At 33.0% G+C, this 20,268-nt stretch overlaps 1 protein-coding gene across 2 annotated transcripts in view; it reads right to left on the minus strand.

Moving 5' to 3' along the window:
* LOC149794009 (uncharacterized) overlaps positions 1-18,674 on the minus strand; it is a 32,224-nt gene extending 13,550 nt beyond the window's left edge. The window contains exons 1-13 of one of the 2 annotated variants that reach the window (XM_089967942.1): positions 18,555-18,674; positions 14,729-14,921; positions 12,959-13,105; positions 11,978-12,113; positions 11,530-11,660; positions 8,797-8,979; positions 8,115-8,300; positions 7,641-7,895; positions 5,605-5,802; positions 4,919-5,128; positions 3,281-3,459; positions 1,671-1,977; positions 155-316 (exon numbers count right to left, since the gene is read on the minus strand). In XM_089967942.1, coding sequence (XP_089824068.1) covers positions 155-316; positions 1,671-1,977; positions 3,281-3,459; positions 4,919-5,128; positions 5,605-5,802; positions 7,641-7,895; positions 8,115-8,300; positions 8,797-8,979; positions 11,530-11,660; positions 11,978-12,113; positions 12,959-13,105; positions 14,729-14,921; positions 18,555-18,623 — 2,356 coding nt within the window. In that variant the 5' untranslated portion in view covers positions 18,624-18,674. The remainder of the gene's footprint in view (positions 1-154; positions 317-1,670; positions 1,978-3,280; positions 3,460-4,918; positions 5,129-5,604; positions 5,803-7,640; positions 7,896-8,114; positions 8,301-8,796; positions 8,980-11,529; positions 11,661-11,977; positions 12,114-12,958; positions 13,106-14,728; positions 14,922-18,554) is intronic. The other variant, XM_089967943.1, reaches the window with a different exon arrangement.
* Between the last annotated feature and the right edge of the window lie 1,594 nt (positions 18,675-20,268).

A 20,268-nucleotide genomic window follows, 5' to 3' on the forward strand; every position in this document is an offset into this window, starting at 1 on the left:
AGTGCCAACTAGTTAACGTTTAGGCGGCCTGGAGAAGAGATTAAGAGATTGACAGTTATGACGAGGATTCCAAAGATTATTAACACACAGGAAACAAAACCATCAAATATTTTTAAACGCAAAGCCACTCATCTGTACGAAAGATTATTTGTACCTTCACATTGATGTATTGACAATGCCTGATCAGCTTTTGTTGTAGTACGAATGGGACAGAGTTTGCATGATGATTGACCAGCCTCATCCTGATAAGTCCCTTTTATGCATGGCAGGCAGTTTAAGGTTCTGTTGTCATAATATGTTCCTTCTGGGCAAAGAACTAGAATAAATACATGCACAAAATAGAATATTACATTAATTCTAATCCAATATTGATATCATCAAATTTTGCAGAGTCAACTATAGATGCATTTACTTGACGTTTGCATGTTTTAAGGCTAAACATAAAATGAGCATTAGTCATATTACCTGTGGTATAAATGCTTTGTACTGCAGCTATCTATAACTAAACGTATATTAATTGTCACAGGCCATTGATAAAAATTGTTTGTGCGTTCCCATTGTGTGACTTTAGTAGCTAACCGATTGTGAACCTATATGATCCAAATCCATACATGTAATTATTTCAAAACGTTTTCTTCAAAACTGCAGAGACTTTTTATTATTCTTCGTGGCAAAATTACGATATTGCTATATTTGGCAATGTTTTAACCATTCGTCGGCAAACATTTAATGTATTCGACAAGTAATATGTGAATACAATGTAAGATACAACTTTAAGACTATAAGTTAAAAAAGATTCTTAATACTACCATTAGCTTATGTTCAGTCTGTCACGGTTATTACATGAAAAACTACATGACGATTATGTCTCCTGATATATATATATATATATATATATATATATATATATATATATATATATATATATATGTTACAAATTGCTATGAATTCACCGTACTTATCCGACGTTTGGTGATAATTCATGAGTATTAGCCTTGCATATGATATAAGTATGATAGGGTTTATCTGTTTAAATCACGAATAATCGTGATCCTTATAGTTGCTCTATGTTTCATGCCAACTTATGCTAAACAAGCTCTATATATATATATATATATATATATATATATATATATATATATATATATATATATATATATATATATATATATATGTGTGTGTGTGTGTGTGTGTGTGTGTGTGTGTGTGTAGATAGAGATAGATAGATAGATAAGTATTGTTCATGTTTGAATTTTAGTTTGAACTAAAGACTGAGACTGAAACAATTTTTTGGAAAACGTATCAGGCTAAATGAGATCTCATCTTACTTTATATACCAGTCTACTCTGTATGTCTCCTTCTCCATGTAAAATATGCTTTCTGATAAATACGGACATCATGGATATTTTGGTAACCTTGGAACTTTGGGAATGGGAATCTGTTTGATATGTATTTTCTTTCAGATAAACTTAAAATATTTAGGCAAAACATACATAACAGCCGATATCATCTAACAATTTATCTAATTTTGAAACAAGACAGTTTAAAATTATGTGGAAAAGAAAATCGGGTATTTATACGTGATATTCTGTCCAAAAGACGAACCTCTTGCAATGAGCCTGTAGAAAGATAACCAACAAAATATAAAGACATATGTCCTACAATCTTACCACATGAAAATGTTCCATTTGCTTCGACTGATCCTTGTGGGCAGTTTAAAAATATTCGACTATTTTCTGTTCGGGAATATTTCAACTTAATGGACTTGTAAGCGTCTGTGAAGTTTTCCGATATGATCACTGTCTCCAAGTAATTCATAAAACGTTCAAATATTGAATGAACGTACGTGAAATTGGCTCCAGTCATTGAAGTGGATAAAAGTTTGTAGGTTACAGTCAAAATGGTATAGTCTGTTATATTGTTAACTCCTGTTTCACGTTTAAGACGATGATTTATGTCAACTGCACCGCAAGTGACCTACAAATAGAAAAGCAAATGCACATAAAATGTCGAAACGAAATTGCCTCAATATGCGAAGAAAATATGAAGATATAACGTATCCAGTTTAATTTGAATGAGATAGCTATCTACTGTTACATGCTGCCTGACTGTCGTCTCTCCATATAGCTATTTTTTATATTGAAAACGTGTAACGGAATCAGTCATATCTATCCACACCTTTATAAATTGATCCCCCAATTAGAACTCATACCAATGTACATTCAAAATTATACACCTACTTTGAGATGTATTCATTCTCGTAAAACGTCATGCCTAATCGAACCACCCTATCTTCCTTTGCATAGTTGGAATACTAGTTACAAGGAAGAATCCATTAAACTGAAGAAACTGTGACACTTGAAACCTAATCCTTATTTTTTTCATTGTCTTTTTCTTGTGAAACATTATACCATGATATTATCACTCTCTATAAATCGATGCAGATGGAGTTCAGATTTACAAAGCTGAATGAGTGACCGGATGACAAACGGACGGATGAATTCGCCAAAGTACGAACAAGAGACAACTTATGATATATCGGTAACAGTGCGTCTATCTATCTATCTATCTATCTATCTATCTATCTATCTATCTATCTATCTATACTACGATGTGGTCGTATTAATACCACTATGGCGACTGTGCCGGTGAGCCTAGTGGTTAAAGCGTCCGGTCGCGGGTTCGAACTTCAGCCAAGTCATACCTAAGACTCAAAAATGGTACTTACATCTGCCTCGCTAGGCGCCCTGATTTGAGAGATTAATGTTAAGACTGGTCGGTCTGGTATCAGGATCATGTGATTGGGCGGGACATCACGTTACATGTCTGCAGCATGATGCCCCAATGCTAGACATCACTATAAACTGTCACACTCCAGACATCGTAGCGATATGACTGACAAATTATTAAAACTACGCTCAAAGTCCAAATCACACACATCACTTTTGCGTAGAAATAATTCATTTCACTGCTATAGATAGACAAAAGAAAAACATTACATAACCATAGATAATCGGATCAGTAGCAATATATGTTCTTTGCAGGCAGTAATATTTGTATGCATCTGTCTATGTATCTATCTATGTATATATACATATATATATATATATATATATATATATATATATATATATATATATATATATATATATATATATATATATATATATACACACACTACGGCAATGGCTAAAACAGATAATATTGTGCTTGAGTCCCAAGAATGCATTCTTGTTACTGCATATAAAATAACGGTTGAAAGTATTTTTGCAATTGATACCTCAACGTTTTGATTATTGCACTCTGACGGCTCAATGCAAATTAGGTCAGCATAGAGATCGCTCGTTTTGATGACTGCATAGAAATTTGCTTTTATTTGTTGTTTTGTAGCTTCCTCTGGGCAATCCCCAACATAGAAATAGAACGTTGGTGAAATGATGGGTGAACCGTGACGAGTTGCTGCAGTGATAATAATAACAGTAATAATAATAATAAATAATAGCAAAAAATATAAAGAACGTATCCGAGGATCAAACAGAGAGTAAGGAACCATATATATAAAAGAACGTGCTTTTCCTATTCTGTTGTATACTATCTTAGCTTCCATTCCATAGTTTGATATAAAAAAATATGTATCTTTAAACTTTAATCACCGTCGACGCCGCTGCTGCTGTCGGCGCCCCCATAAAGGAGTGATACTTGAATTTAAATAGGCGTGCCAATAATACTGACAAGTAAAACACGCATACATAGACAAAAATGACTTTAATGTGTATATGTGGTTCATAGTTGAAATTTACAGGAAACCCCTATATTTATGACAATGAAATTGATGATGCCAGAATAAATACATAAATAAATAAATGAATTAAAAGAAAAATAAAGCAAAGCGAAAACAAATATTCATGAATAAATTAAAGGAAGCAACTCTTAACCGAATTAAAAACACCACCTCCAATCTACATCCCATAGACGAAACGCGAAAACAAACGTGTAGGAAACTCGGTTAAATGCAGTCAATGTACATGACATAATCCATTTCTTTTGAAATGAAAAAGGTCTGAAATTCTAATCTGGATTAGAATTTATTTTCCTGTGTAACATTGAGCAGGTGCTAAAAAAGTACGAATGAAGAGAAATATATTTGCTACATGGGTCTTTTCGTGATATATCTGTCACTTTTTGTATATTGCAGTCAAATTATTTCTGTCATGATTAGTTTGGATTATTCAGTTAGAAACTGGACATGGTCATTCTGATAATTGATTTGTAACACAAATAGATTAATAATTAACATGAATTTCCCTTTATTTGGTGCTAGAAGATCTCGTTCCTATTTTATGAAATGGTAAAGTAGATACTCAAGCATTTAAAACAATGATGGCATCGTGTAAGTAGTTAAAGTTGAAAGTTTATATTATTTATATAAACAATCAACATCATGTAGGCCATGGAGTTGGTGTCTAATAATTTAGAAATATAGCAAAACAATTAATTACGAAAATCACCCTCAGTACCTTGAAGGGTTATATTTCGAATCTTCATTGAATATTATCTGTGTTACCACTTGATTCTGAATTGATAGCCAGTGACATCTAGAGAGGAGAAACACAATAGGAGGATTAACCACGAAATACTGGGGAGAACAGTTCCTAGAATGCAATAATCAAAATGAAATTGTCCTTAAAACAAGTATAGTCACTATATAGTTTCTGCTGCTACACGTAACGGACCTTTAGACTTTCCGAAAATTCACCTAATGATGTTTGTATTTATCAAAAGAAAGAATTAAAATTTCATAACGGCTTCATTTATTGTCCATAATTGAAACTGATCCACTAAAGATGTCGCCTTAAATCATATGCGAATTAATTTTGATTTTAAAAATTAAGTTTTATTACAATGTAAAAATACTTACTTTGACATTTGGTTATTTTGACTGGAGGTACCCACAAACTTTCTCCACTTATTTTGTCTGTTGTACAGACTTGAAGATGGCGCCAATCAAAGCTCGGTGGCATATCAGTTCCATGTGAGCACTGCACTTGACAAAACTGTCCACCCATCCAGATGTCGCAAGCAACGGCTCCATTTACCGGGGGTTTAATTGGTAGGCATTTTCTTCCTGCTGCAGTCAATAGACACTACATCACTTAAGTCATGTATTCTATGTGAAGTTTAAATACTCACAATGTCTCTGGATATTGAGCATAAATGAATAAACTCTCAGCTGTAATATATTTTCGTGCAAATACACTCTAGCAATGTCTGATTTCCGAAGTATTGGGGAGATCTAAACTCCGATATTTATGATCAGAGGTTCCATTAAATATGACCTAGGTTGTTCATCAAGAATTTGTGTGAGTCGAGCAATTAAGTATATCACATAAACAACCATATAACGTAGATCACTGTGTACAATAATAAGAGTAAATTATAAGAGCAAAACAAAATCAGAAGGGGTAGCAAAAAGGAGATTGTTTATAAATTATAATTAAAGTCAAAAGTGTTATCGGCAAGATTTTATTTTCCTCTACTTGCTTCTATTTGCTATCTATTATTGTTCGTGGAAACATTATGGGAAATGTTCAAAGCTTCTCTTACCTTTGCAACTCGGCTTTTGATTTATCCCTTGCCATGACCCATACAATCCTTGACTGTTTTTTTCACATAAAGTAAAGCTCTGTCCATGAAGTGTTTTTCCCGGTTCGCAGGTGAAGTTACATGACGACCCTGATCTATACCCGTCTGGGCAATTGATTTGCATAAATGGCGAGGGAAAAAGTCGAGGACACCTAATATCTAAGAAAAATAGAATCATGCAGTTTAAAACATCAAATTTTAAAACATACCGTAATTAGAACGGAAAATATACTAAAGGATCAGCCATTTATGTTGATGGAAGTTATATGTTTATATTACCCCCCACTCGCAATACATTAAATCCAATGAACTTAGCTATAATGTAGGAATAATATTAGAGCAGAAACAACAACCTTTGCAATAAATATAACAAAGTTCATAGTCAGTAGTGAAGTATACAATCCCAATTATTGCTGGCATGTGACTACGAATCAAAACAGAATGGGATTCTTGGATTTCAGTAGATTTAACAATAATATCTCAAATGTGAATGCTTCATGTTAAACTTTCTGTTCTACATAGAAACATAATGCCTCTCTGTAAATTCGTTTCTAGAGCAAATCTTACTTCAAGAAACTGTGTGCTAAAAGAATTGTACATGGGTTTCGTTTTCTCTGCGCGCAACATAGCCTGTAAGTCATAGTTTTCTTACATAAGCGTGGCCCACATACGGGTCGCGTTCTGGTATAACCTGGATAATATTGCTATTGGTGACGAAAGTTCGAAGGATGGTGTTGGCATTTCAGTGTTTAAGGGACTAAATGTTCTAGAGCAACGGTCTGTAGGATATGAGTTTTTTCTGGGATCATTCAGCAGTCTGGATGGAGCGGACCAGGCGAGATCTCTCCTTCGCCACTTGAAGGGAGCTGTGGAATCGGAAATATCCCTTTCATCGGCCAGACGCCATGAGACAATTAACATCAGATAGTCCATTTAGAAATTCACTGTCATAGTATTTGTGAAAGTTGATCATAAATCCATCATACTTGTTGATAAACCATATATTAACCATGTTTATTTATAATTCCTTTTACAAATCATGCTTAGTTTTTATTCAACATAGTGTATTCAGATATAATTCTAGAAGAATTATTTATTTAACTTAGTCATTGGAATTGGCAAATTCTCATTGATGAGTTGGACTAAGATACTACTTTTGGATTATGGAGAACATAGTCAAAGAAATTCTAGATTGTACCATAATGATATATTAGGGATTAAATATTTGGAATTTATTCGTAACATTCGATACCTATGGTCATGTGATAGGACACGTACGATTATTTTATATACTATAGGCGTCTCTTAAATTTATACTTTTAAACAGAGAAATAAATTATTGTTGATTGTACTAACGTTGTTAGTTTTGTTTCATTCTGTTCGATAGTTTAAGACTTTGCGTCGTAACGATATCAGTCTTGTATCTTGTTAGATTGCTCGTATGTGATGATATAATCCTATTTATTTTAAAGTATCATACATTGATCGTGTCCGTTGATAGACGAAATCAGTTTGACTTTGTGTTGAAATTTAATTGTTTTGACCAGTATCATTTGGAAATTATATAATTTTCTTTTATCCATTGTTAAACATTTTGCACATCAGTTTCGTTGACAGTTTTGAACTTCCCCGCATGAATAAGGTGGCAAATTCATTCCTCATCATTGGCAGCATTAGATAAATAAGAAATATCGCATTGATGTGTTACTGTTATACACTTAATCACGCTGCTACAACATATATTCAGACCGTCTAGCTGCGATCTGCAGCCGTAAGGTTGTAATCTGCTATAATACATGAGAAACATTTGTGACAGATATAGCTTATTATCTCTTGCGAATTACCGAAACCTTCCAAGAGTTCTATCTCAACTTAAGATCGCTGTATGACTGTTCTTGGATTGGTAGGAATACATATTATAGCATAGTTGAATGTGTTGTGAAATATTCATAAAAAATCATATGGACGGCAACATATGTAAATTCTATTTTACATACCTTTAATTACGACTTTAAATTTGCACGGTAGGGCTTCGTTTCCGTCACTGTCGACAGCCGAATACTCTATTTCATGTGTGCCCACGGGAAATAGAGAGTCAGGTTTTTTACCAACGAGTATCCTTGGTTGTATGTTTTGTGCACTGTTGTCTTTGATCAGTGGATCTCTCCAATACGCTTGCCCAAAGTTAGATCCACGATTGGTACCCGCTATCACCACATCGGGACAAAAATCGAACGTTGGTGGCTCTATATCTGAATAAAAAAACAATCAATTTTTAGACAATTCCTCACTTCAACAGCCGTTCTATTTTATGGATTTATTGATAAAAGAAATATTTAAGAAAGTTTCCACCCTCCCTTTCATAGAATTGTTAATTTCTAAGCATAAACTTTGTATATGCAAGAGAAATCGCCACGAAATTATTAAGGGGAAGGGGGGGGGGGTAATAGACTTACCCCTGTTAGACTTACCCACACAACGTGGATCTCCAGTTTTTTTCCATTTCTTCTCGATGGAACATATCACAGTACTACTGACCCCAGGCGGCATGTCATAACCTTTTCGGCAGTGATATGAACAAATGCTCCTAAAATAGCTTTCATTCGAGCACTGTACTGTAGTTCCTTCTATTTCGGGAAGTGTCGGGCATTTGAAAGCTGATAATATGCAAATATTGAAACTTGAAAATAATTTTAAAGTCAGAGAAAACTATCCCTTATGATCTTTCATGGCATGCCATTACGTGAAATATGCACACTAATTCGATTTGCATAGAAATTCGATCTTGACATTGTGCAATGAATATGTTATAATTATCCAAATTTGTTTTGCTACGAATAATCATAATAAGTTTGCAAATTTTGAGTAAATTGTACTGCAATCTGGATGGAACAATTGCATAAATGATGACGTAATTTCCGATATATTGTTCGCTAAGACAATTAATCTTATATTAACCAAGGGGCTGCGTTCAATTCAAATAATATTAAAAGATACAATAACAAATTTGAGCCCAAAAAATGAGACGTTTCTTTCATTTGCATTCTGTTTTAATTTCTCATTGAATAAATAAGAGTTACGTTTCGCAACGAATAGGATGTATGAATAGTTAGTATAAAATTGTCTCTATACAGACTGCATCACTGTACATACGGACACACTGGGGTTGTGAATCAGACCATATGCCAGTATTTTGGCATCTGATGATCTGATTGCCTTTCAGCTCAAACCCATCGTAACACCCAAATCGACAGAAGGTCCCTTGCATGAACTCAGTGCTCGGATGACAAATATAGTAACCATTTCGGATAGATGTTGGCTTTGAACATCGAATCACTGAAAATAAATTAATAAAAATGAAAAGCATCGTCACAGTTCCGATCCTCTTGGCTTCATCTGAAACCCTTGGGTAGCAATTAACTTAAAGCATACCACGTTTAATGGGAAGCTAACGGGTTGATATGAAAATATGTTATCATTCCTTTTATGCCCTTATTGTCTTGAGCATTTTTACTAACACTTGATACATATATCCCGTTTTCTTGTTTGAAATTTTCACAATTCCTTTTAAGATTTGAGAAACATACTTGCATTACATTTTCAATTCTGCCTTTGCCGTTACATATATACTCGAAGTATCAAAGTTATGATCGAATATTTTGAACCAAACATAATATACTTTTCCGAAGGAAAAACATCAAATAAACTAATATGCGGTTATAAAAGAAATACAATGTTGAATTTTAAACCATGCAGTGCCTTAATTTTATTTTTAATTTGCATTTCCTTCACGATATTTTCAGTTTGTATTTTTATTGTGTATTATCTTAATGTTATCTTATCTTTGTAATGCACCGAACATAAGGATCTTTATGAAGGTAAATGCTCTTTTAAGCTGTATTTCAGGATACTGTAAACGATGGATTGGATTTACTCAAATATGCTATAATTTGGATTAGTAAACATGTTTCCAGTGATACGCCCGATGCAAAAGTATTGGTCTTATGCAAATAAATATTTTTTCATACTTGATTGTATCAGCAAAAGGTCAGGACAAGGGATAATTCTTTCTCCATCACCCGGTACTAGAATAAGTCTTTAATATTTACATTATTATATTTAATTGATTCCAAAAACAGATTTCATATAAGTTTTAATATTATTGAAAAATTGTCTGTAAGAGTAAATCCAGATGAACCATACTTTGTTGCTTAGAAAGTTATGATCTTTCAGTAATTTTGAAAATTGGTGCTATGGGTTAAATGCAGCCATGTCTATGAAAAGTTTCAAATACGTCTTTAATTACAGTCAATATAACAGCTTCATGTTTGCAGCTGATATTTGCCCACAAGGAAATAAACATTTAAACGTTTCATTTAATCATGCTTTTAAATATGGAACTGATTAAGACTGGTCAATGTCATACTGATGTGCAATTTGCATATTACATGTTGAAGGTACAAATTACAGTTGCACATATCGCCTTAAGTAGAGAACTTGATCGCTGTCCCTTTAAATGTAAGTGTCACTTTTAATGATGTCACGTCTTTAAATCTCCTACCCCACAATAACAGAGAACAGAGACTTAAAGACAAAATCTACTTGAATTTGCACGTTAGATTACAGATGAGTTCAGGCTCTTCGCCTTTTATCTACTATAATATAAGTACATGTTTGTCTCACCATTGTCAGGAACACTACATTCTGACATGAATAATGAAAGTTCAATTTTAAATCTAAAAAAGAAATTCATCCAGACTATAGATGTAAACACATTTCGTTAATGAAAACAGTATCAATTTTCAACAAGAATCTCATAAATGATCTAAACGAAAATATTTGGCATTAAAAGCGACAAGGTTAGGGAGATACATTAAATAGTCATATAAAAATGGGTGAATATTCAGTGGTTTTGATATGGATTGATATAACAAAATTATATGTTATAACAATGCGTGTGTCGGTATTAAAATCATTATGTGCAAGCTCTAAATGTAGTGAAGAAAATAGACATGGTCTGGGCTCAGAATTTACATGCATCTTTGTCTTCACGATTTCGGCACGTAATCAATATACCAGATCCAAAAGCATCAAAAAATCTTTGTTCGCATTGCAGTTCAAAGATATGATGCACAGCATTTTTTAAATCTTATTCAATTCAAGTAAATGTTTCTAAATATAATTTAATTTCCATATGTTCTTTCACATGTTTGTCCAAGAAGCACTGCTGATGCCTTCCATATCCCCTCCGCCTCAGCAGAAGAACTCTTACATGTGTTATAAATTGTGTTCTTTATACGCGGACACACGGATGAAATCGCCAATACATATTGCGCTCGTTTGCCAACCCACTATTATGTCGTAGCAAACTGACAATATTTTTTTAGCTGGAGTCACGTTTATAGCTTTACTATTTTTCCTCAAAATCAAAATGGTAGGTTCAAACAGAAATGCAAGTTTGCATCCAAATATTATGACATCTGAACGAATTCTACAGATCTAGAGTCTACCTTCAAAAGTATAGCAACATTTACGAGAGTAGCCATATTTACAATTCTGTACGCAAACGTTGTAATGTGCTAGTTTGTGTTCGTGTGTGTCCAAATTGTACTGTAAGACATTCTCAGTGACAATTGTGACTTCTTTGTATCTACCGATCTGGTGTCAGTCAAACTTTAATAACTTTGTATCATTAACTTGGCATCAATCTTGAAATTAACACTAATATTAGGAAATATACGGCAACATATTAACGTTTTAAACTCATAAAATCTCACAATGTCAGTCCATGCAAATGTGCATACCTAAGTATACACACATTCAAGCGTACATCTCACATGCTATTTATCGATAATTGAACATTAATCTTTACATGAGTTTCATTACCTCTTACTGTAACAGTAAACTGCCATAAAGCTTCATTGCCAGCTCTGTCACGTGCCCTATATGTTATCTTATGAGGTCTGTCAAGAGTTTCCATCAAATCACGATCAGGGGGACTTCCCTCCCGCAATACACTGCAAAAATATTGCTTGGTTTCATCCAAACGTTTAAAAACATTTAAGAGTGTTATAAGCATGGTCGATGCTGAAAAAGAGGGTTTAAAATGTATCGATCATCTTTATCGTAAGCTTTAAGAATAGTGTAAACGACGATTTATAACTAAACTTCTACCATACATAGAGCAGGTCATATACAAATCAACATGTAAAGGAGAATCCTTACTACTTCGTTGAAAGATACAATATTGTTGATGGAAAAAGAAAGATGTTCAATAAATTAGCATGATGTTTTTGTATCCATTTATATAAAACATGCAAATATTGTGACTTACGCACACTTGCCATTCGGACAATTATCGTCTACAGCCTCTGGTTCCTGCCATGTCGCTCTCGCGTATAGTTGCATGGGTTCTGCTGTTAATATCATATCCGATGGTAATGGCATCAGAAATCGTGGTTTAGTAGAGTCTGAAAACGAGTAACAATTGAACGATCCTAGATAAGAACCAAACATTTATACCAGATAACTGTACATAATAGGCTTGTTATATCTTTGTGTTTGGAACACTATTGAAGTAAAATTGTGTTTCACTGGTAAATTCCATCAATGCCATCAATATTGCATCCTTGATCAAATGGAAATTGCTCATCTGAAGTCGATACAAATACATAACATTGTTGTAACTATATTTTTAACACGGTTTTAAAGGAATCTTTTAAAGAATGTCAGTACAAAATATATTCTTATTCAACAACAACAACTAATGAAATTATTACATGCGGTTTTGAAAATTTTCGGATAGTAGGTCCTGACGTTATAGAAACAACGCAGAAATGACATTACTTTCTCATGCATAATGACTGATACCTACATGAGGATAAGACAGAATGCTGTGCTATGCTGGTTACGAAAAATCTTCTCGACGAACAGTAATATAAAATTAGTGGATAGCGTCACAGCTATGCCAAAGACAGAGGAAAACTGAGATTGCTTTGTGACGTCACTAATATCCCAATTGCATTTAAGTTTGAATGATGTAACATTAATGTATATAATTTATTATTTGGATGAACGAGATTTACGAAAAAGAAACGGGAACATTTTAGTGGTTAGAGACCAAAAAGACCCCTTCTTCATATATTTAGGATTTAATAGGCATGATGATAAGCTCGAAAGAAGCACAAATATTGTCAGTTTATGTAAAACGTATCTCATTTCAAATTTATAGAGCAAACATATCTAGCGCTTGCACGTTTGTTGATAAGTCGCTTTTTGTTCCTAAGTATGTCAGGAAACAAACCACATAACGTACCTCTCGGTGGTTCTGGACGATACCACAATGGGCATAGGGTAAGTAAACAGCCGAGGAAGTCGAAGAAGCCGAAGCCAAACAAGAAACGTTTGTCTCTGTGTTTTAGACCTTGGACCGTTGTATTTCCTTTGCTTATTTCCCTTTCATCTAAAGAGTAAAATATGATCGCATGATAAAGGAGATACAGTCAGTATACATCGTCTGCGAAAGAAGTAAAGATGTTTTTATTTTGTAAAGTGTTCAATCATTGTGAAGCAGTGTTTAAACTGCATTGATGATTCCTAAAGGAAAATATATATTTGTGATCATTTGTACATATATCTGGAATTTATTTTTTACGCAATTAGTCTTAGAGACCCGAATGAATATAAAAGTAAATTATCAAATTGCAGCAGAGAGTCACATCCTCAAAAATATATATAATACAGTTAGACTACTTTCGTAATAAGAACGAATTCATAGAGCCAGCAGTTAAAGTCGTATCAATAATCTATATTTATCATTATCGATTTGTCAACGTAGACGATAATAGATCCATAGACCATAAACTAAAGAAAAGCAGACTGACAGAATTGTAACTTAAAATAAACGAGAATGGTCTGCTTTGTTATGACCTCATTGTCTGTGTACAATATGTTACCACCCTACTTTGTATATATATATATATATATATATATATATATATATATATATATATGAAAATGAAGACGAAAAACAAAATATGTGTAGATCGCGTGAGCATTAGACTACTTTTTATTCACTCCCTTTTCACAAGATCTACACGTATTCTGCTCAAGAAACAGATCATACTCATCAACTATCATGCCAGATGTACCTAAAGTTACTCTCACATATGCCTCGTCTCGCGAATAGTTACATACATATTATTCAGGGAATTATAATGAGTAACTCCATTTGAATAATAAACATGCATTAAATTATGCATTGCTTTCCATCAGTAGGAAAATAATGAAAGATGAAGATCAAATTAACATATTTAGAATACGTCATTAATAACGTACACTATGACATTTAAAATTTGATTGTTTTTCACAGCCAAATTTTGCTTGTATAGGGACTACACACTACTCAAAAATAAATTTGATGGGATATTGTAGCCCTAAATTCCACCAGATAGTTTGCCTTCCAAACAGACGATGATGAGCATATACATGTAACATAAATATGTAGCTATTTGTATCGAATAGAGTTTTCAGATCAGCGTCGGACAAGGAAGTTCTTGTCTCGGCAAACATCACGCTTTTAGAGCTATATTTGCCAAACGGCTAATCCACTGTTACTTGTTAAATTTCTAGATCAAAGAAACGAGCTACACCTATAAAGTTCAGGAATTAGTTGTTTTGCCTTTCATATTACACATTTGTTTGAGGAAACATGCGGTATTTTCTTCAGATTCAATAGATCTTGCAATTATAAGAGATATTATGATAAATAGTAAATAAGTCACATATCCTGATGCATGATATTGAATTATGATTACTTTGTTTCCAAACCATAAACATGAGGTAATTTTGGGATTACCTATCATGTAGGTACAAGAACATAAAACTACATTAGTTTTCCGTTTCAAAAATAAAGAGTGAAGGCATAAAAGATTTTAGGCCACGAATTTATACATACACCATGCGAAAGATTTTCTTTATAAATCTTGAACTGCATACATTGATATGCATACAGTATACTTATCATATTTGTTTGTCCTTATAATTCGGATCATATTACATTACTGAGGGAAAACGTTTTACTGACCCTCTTCCTGGACTGATATCCATTTTCCATCTTGACAGAACCAATATATTCGTTCACGGTGATCTACATAGTTGGCCAGACATTTTGCTCCATAAGGAAGAAAGGACGTTTGATCCTTTATTTCAATCAGGGTTTCGTGGATTAAACATTTTGTACCAATAGTTAGTCCATTTTCGCTGGCTAGACATGATGCCTGTCATTTGGATAAAATAAGTATCATTAGATGAAAAAACAAGTATTATCTCTATAAATCCCATTAAATAGAAGTCTATGTCAGTCCCGTTGTTTGTCATTTAAAACAAAAATCTCAGAAATCTCGCATGTTAGGTAGTTCGATGTAGAACAGAATATGGAAACAAGTTATGCCAGATATTACCACAAGAAGGATAAAGAAGATAAGTATAGATCCAAAACTAGTTTTAGTTGCAGGATGATTAAACTGATAGGAAGTAAAGTGTGAGATTATTCGCCGAACAAATAGGCATTTAAAGGAGGAGGACAACTATGCTTTTGGAATAGATGTAAGAATGCATTTAATATTGTATTGTTGAAAGTGACGAAAGAAAGACTTTCTTTAATTAAATAGCTGAAGGCGGAAAATGTCTATGGGCGTTAATGTTTCCCATTTAGTCATAAGGCAGTTTAAATAATGAAGAGTAAGCTGTATAAACACATCAATTAAAGAAAGTTACAATATCAAAAAATACTCTTTAGGACAATATTTTGTCTAGCCATTTCTCATCTACATCTACAATTTATGCTTGTGTCTCGTGCAAATAATTGAAGTTTTATATATGTAAACTTGCAATGGTGTTTCGTACACTTGCATCAAGTGGTAATACCATGAACATTGTTCAAATGGGATTAACATCAAAGCGCATTCGAAGTTTACGGCCAACATGACCCTTTCGCTATCAAGTAAAGATGTCAATGACTGTGTGTTTTCCTATTGGGTATTAATTTTGCTATTTATTCATTTTGAATCATAAGGCTTTGGCATGCTGGCCGTCTGAGTCTGTAAGAGACTTTTGACCCACATTTATAGGGTCAATTTAGATCATCTTTCAAATTATACTCATGCATGCCTGATTTTTTAGCTGCCTTGAAACATAGATTTGCTTGTGATGAGAGTTTAAAAAATAATAAATATCCACTTTTTGTATTATATTTAATAGATCTTTTAATGTAAACTCATATCGTTTGTTTTAGAGTGTATCGCACATTTCGACTAGATGTGACACAAAATAGTGAATAGAAAATGTCAGTTATGTCCATCTGGTGCCAAATCATATAATTATTGTAGAAAATATTTTATTTCATCCAACACAGGTCTACATGGAATCCTCTTATAGTGCAATGAAAATTAGTAACGGCATATTGGAGTTAAAAATCTATCTGCATCGTTGTATATTCACAAATTTATGTATATGTATGGCCTGTATACGAAAGAGTGATATTATACACAGACAATATATGTAATCTAAGGTTATATGCATTTCTCAGGTCCATTATTTATCTCCAATAAAAGCTTCTGATTTATAGCGTTAACATTGGAACGGATTAGCAAAACGACTTCAAAGTAAATTTAGATGTCTCGGTCGTTACCTGTGTGCACTATACAATATAATTACGTCATTTGTAATGTCATAATGCTCACACACTGAATATCAAAACTTAAAGGTCACCGGCCGTACTCCATTATTTTTCTTTTTACATCAGATTTGCATTACATGGTTAAAGGTAGTTATACTCGCACAAAAGGAACAAAAATATTATCAATTGTAAAGAAGAAATATTAATTTAATTACTCGAAAAAAGAGTATACAACGCTGTAACTTCCGCTTAGCTACCGTTTCCCATTTATAGAGGACGCCAACCGGAAATGACGTACATTTATCCGCACAAGACGAAGTACATGCCTCATATTGTTGAAAAATAAAACACTATAAGCTATGGATAGGGAACGTTTAGATTGTCGTCTCTTTTACGATTTTAATTTTTGACATTAGCGATGCACACTACACTAAGGATGCATATGCAAGCCGACATCCGCTACACATACGTTTTTCGTGGAGATATTTTTTTTCTTTAATAAATTGCACATGCTGAAAAAAGAAGGAATACTTGATAACAATGCAGGGTTAGTTTCTTTCATTTTATTTTCAAAAAAGTATATGTTTAGCAATTGTTTTTCTATCGTGCGGGGGGGGGGGGGCACAAATTAAACACAAAATTATTTCATCTATTTTTTGTTGTGAAAAATGGAGCAAATATGACTGACGATATTGACTAGTAATGACACGATTTCAACTAATACGCGAATACACTAAGACAATTTGAAACATTAAAACAATTAACAATAATAACAAGTAAGAGCTTCATATTGCAGCAACAAAACACTGACACAATGTTCAACATTATTCACTCTCTCTTTCATGTGTAATCGGGGACGTGTATTATATGCAGCAGTGTTACAACCTGAAGCCTAAAATTAAATATATTTGTCACAATATCTCATAAATTGAAAATGTTGTGCAGATGCATATAATTTATTAGCATAAAAATGTATATAAATATTTAATTAGAAAGAGCAGGATATGTCACTTTGTACTTTCTCTCTCTCTCATGTATATATATATATATATATATATATATATATATATATATATATATATATATATATATATGTGTGTGTGTAAGCATGTATGTATGTGTATGTATGTGTATATATATATATATATATATATATATATATATATATATATATATGCATGCATGTATGTATGTATGTATGTGTATATATATATATATATATATATATATATATATATATATATATATATATATATATATAATTCATCCAAATTGTCTTGGGACGAATTGTCTTTGGGTCAAATCGACTATAATCCGGCTTAAATGATGCAACTTTCCCATCCCTCACCCACTGCTTGAATTTAATTATTCTGGTAAAAAGGCTATTTCGGCAAAAGAAAGAACAGTTTTATCCATCATCACTCTTTTGGTTTCATCCATCTGCAACACATTGCACAATATTTCCTGTAAGATATATCACATGGACATTTACGTGGGGAAATTAAACACTTGAATGACTATGTTGAATATAAGGAATAAATGTACGTCAAATCCGTTTTCTGCATGCGGAAACTATCGATTGCTTGTGGTGATTGCCGAACAACGTTTTAATTTTAAAAAAGTGGATTTTTAAGCCTAATTAAACCTTTTTATGGTGGTCATACATTACAAGTGAGTTTTGTTTATGACAATAATAATATAACACGGTTTTGTACAATATAGGTGGCCAGTGACATTCATATTTATTATGAAACATCATATGAACGATGTCATGTCACCAAACATAAAAAGCAATAAGGTGCGCACTTAAACAGTGTGCTTAGATAATAAAAAAGTGTTTGTATTGGTCAACGTGCAGAGATTCGTATAGGATATACTGATGGAGACGTAAAGCAGGAAAACACGACAACATTCAAATTATCTATTTCTGAAACAAACTGGTATGATGAGAAAAATGACAATCCAAAAGAAGTAAATTCGCTTCAAAATATGCTGTTAGGCAGCCACGACCCCGACCAAGCATACAAATCTCTTGTGTTCTTATTGGCATTTTAATGTTTGCAAAGTAGTACCCTGAGAAATATGTCTGTGATAAATTACGTACTGAATTGGTTCAAAAATTATAATCAAAAAGTGCTTAAAATTGTCACGCACTAACATATTAAGAAAAATAAACGTCGTGTCAATAAAGAATCAAGTTTATTCAAGAAAAAACCATACTTAAAATACTTACAGTTTCAGATTCATTCCGGTTTGCATTGCAGAGTGGAAGAAGAATCAATATAAGGTGTATACGTTCCATTCCGACCAACTGACATGTGTTTGCAATACCACTAACTCGTTTGTGCCTTAACAGTAAACGCACACAAACTAGGATTGGCTACAACAACGATACACACTCTCTCTAAGACGCTCCGACATTGATTGACGTCGTATTAACCGCCCATTTTTACCGTTGGTAAAACTTATCTAGTTTAAGGGATTGTGTGGTCTCTTAAAATTCACTGCTGTCAGCTACACGTTTATTCAGGTGAAAGTCATTATTCTTTCTTAGAACTCGTTGAATGTTCTGCCTACAAGAAAGCTATGCAAATGTTGTGAAGGAATGTCACTTTATGAACTACAGCAATATTTGTAACATCTTTTAATAAAAACGTTGTTTTACCTCGTGAGCAACCCAACACATAAACATAAATATCACTTCCTCCTTTAATTGAATATTGATTGAACAGAGAGTATTCACTAGTGAAGGCAGTGAATAAATCTGAACGTGAACAGAATCACTGTTATACGCTCAAAGATATATATATATATATATATATATATATATATATATATATATATATATATATATATATATATATATATATATATGCAGAGAGAGCCAGAGAGATACAGAGAGTGAGACAGAGAGAGACAGAGAGAGCGAGAGAGAGAGGACACAGATTCCTTCAATTTTTTTCCAGACAAAATACAGTAAAGTAATATTTTTGGTCGTCATGTACGATCTAGATTTTAATAATAACGCAACAGTATATCATAACACTGGTCCAACACTGGGACAATATTAAATCCGGATACGTAAAAGGCACTAATTTAACAACAGTACCATGTTGGAAATTCAAAAAATAAAACAACAAAAAGCACGGATAACATTCCTGTCAGAGCAAAATTAAAGAAACCGAAATTGGATATCAAAGCCATTTGGAACATCAAGCTGAATTTATCATCATGTGGAAAACGAATACCTATCGCATACCGTATAAAAATACATTTTAAAGATAGAATGTCATATCTCTAATTGCTTACCAAAAAAGGAAGCAGCCAACAGTACATCAATAAAACGGGTAATTAAACGACCAACAATCATGATTTATATGATTTAATATTGAATGTTATTTACTACAAAGGCGATAGCCAAATTATATACACAAAGGAATACTGGATTTGTGTAATGAACACTTTTAACATATTCTGTATTGTATGACAAATATATAATTATTTCTCACCCAAATGACAAAGCCAAAACTTAATTTCCTATTAGAAATTGAACACTGACCTTGCATAAGGTGAATAAAAACTATCAGGAGACCAGCACACAGGCAAACATTTATTGTATATGTTTTCTTTGAACACTCTTATGTGGAGCGTGTTATTTCCATTGATTTTTGTATAATTTGTTTACAATTTATTTACTACTAAAAGTGTACTTATTGTTTGAAAATTTAATTTAAGATATTATCACAATCCAAAGGCTAGTTAGACATGACTTGAATAACTTGGAATAAAACTGGAAGAACTGTTTAGGAAAGCTATAGATTAGCTGCAACATAAACGTAACGAGGACACATTAAATCTAACGAAAAGTATTTTATTATCCGTTGTGGTACCTATATTCATGCAAAGGATAAGTCTAAAATAATGAGTTTTGTTTTGCAGCATTGCTC

Source organism: Sinohyriopsis cumingii, chromosome 8 (genome assembly GCF_028554795.1).
Source record: "Sinohyriopsis cumingii isolate HCF-2022 chromosome 8, ASM2855479v2, whole genome shotgun sequence".
Taxonomy (NCBI): domain Eukaryota; kingdom Metazoa; phylum Mollusca; class Bivalvia; order Unionida; family Unionidae; genus Sinohyriopsis; species Sinohyriopsis cumingii.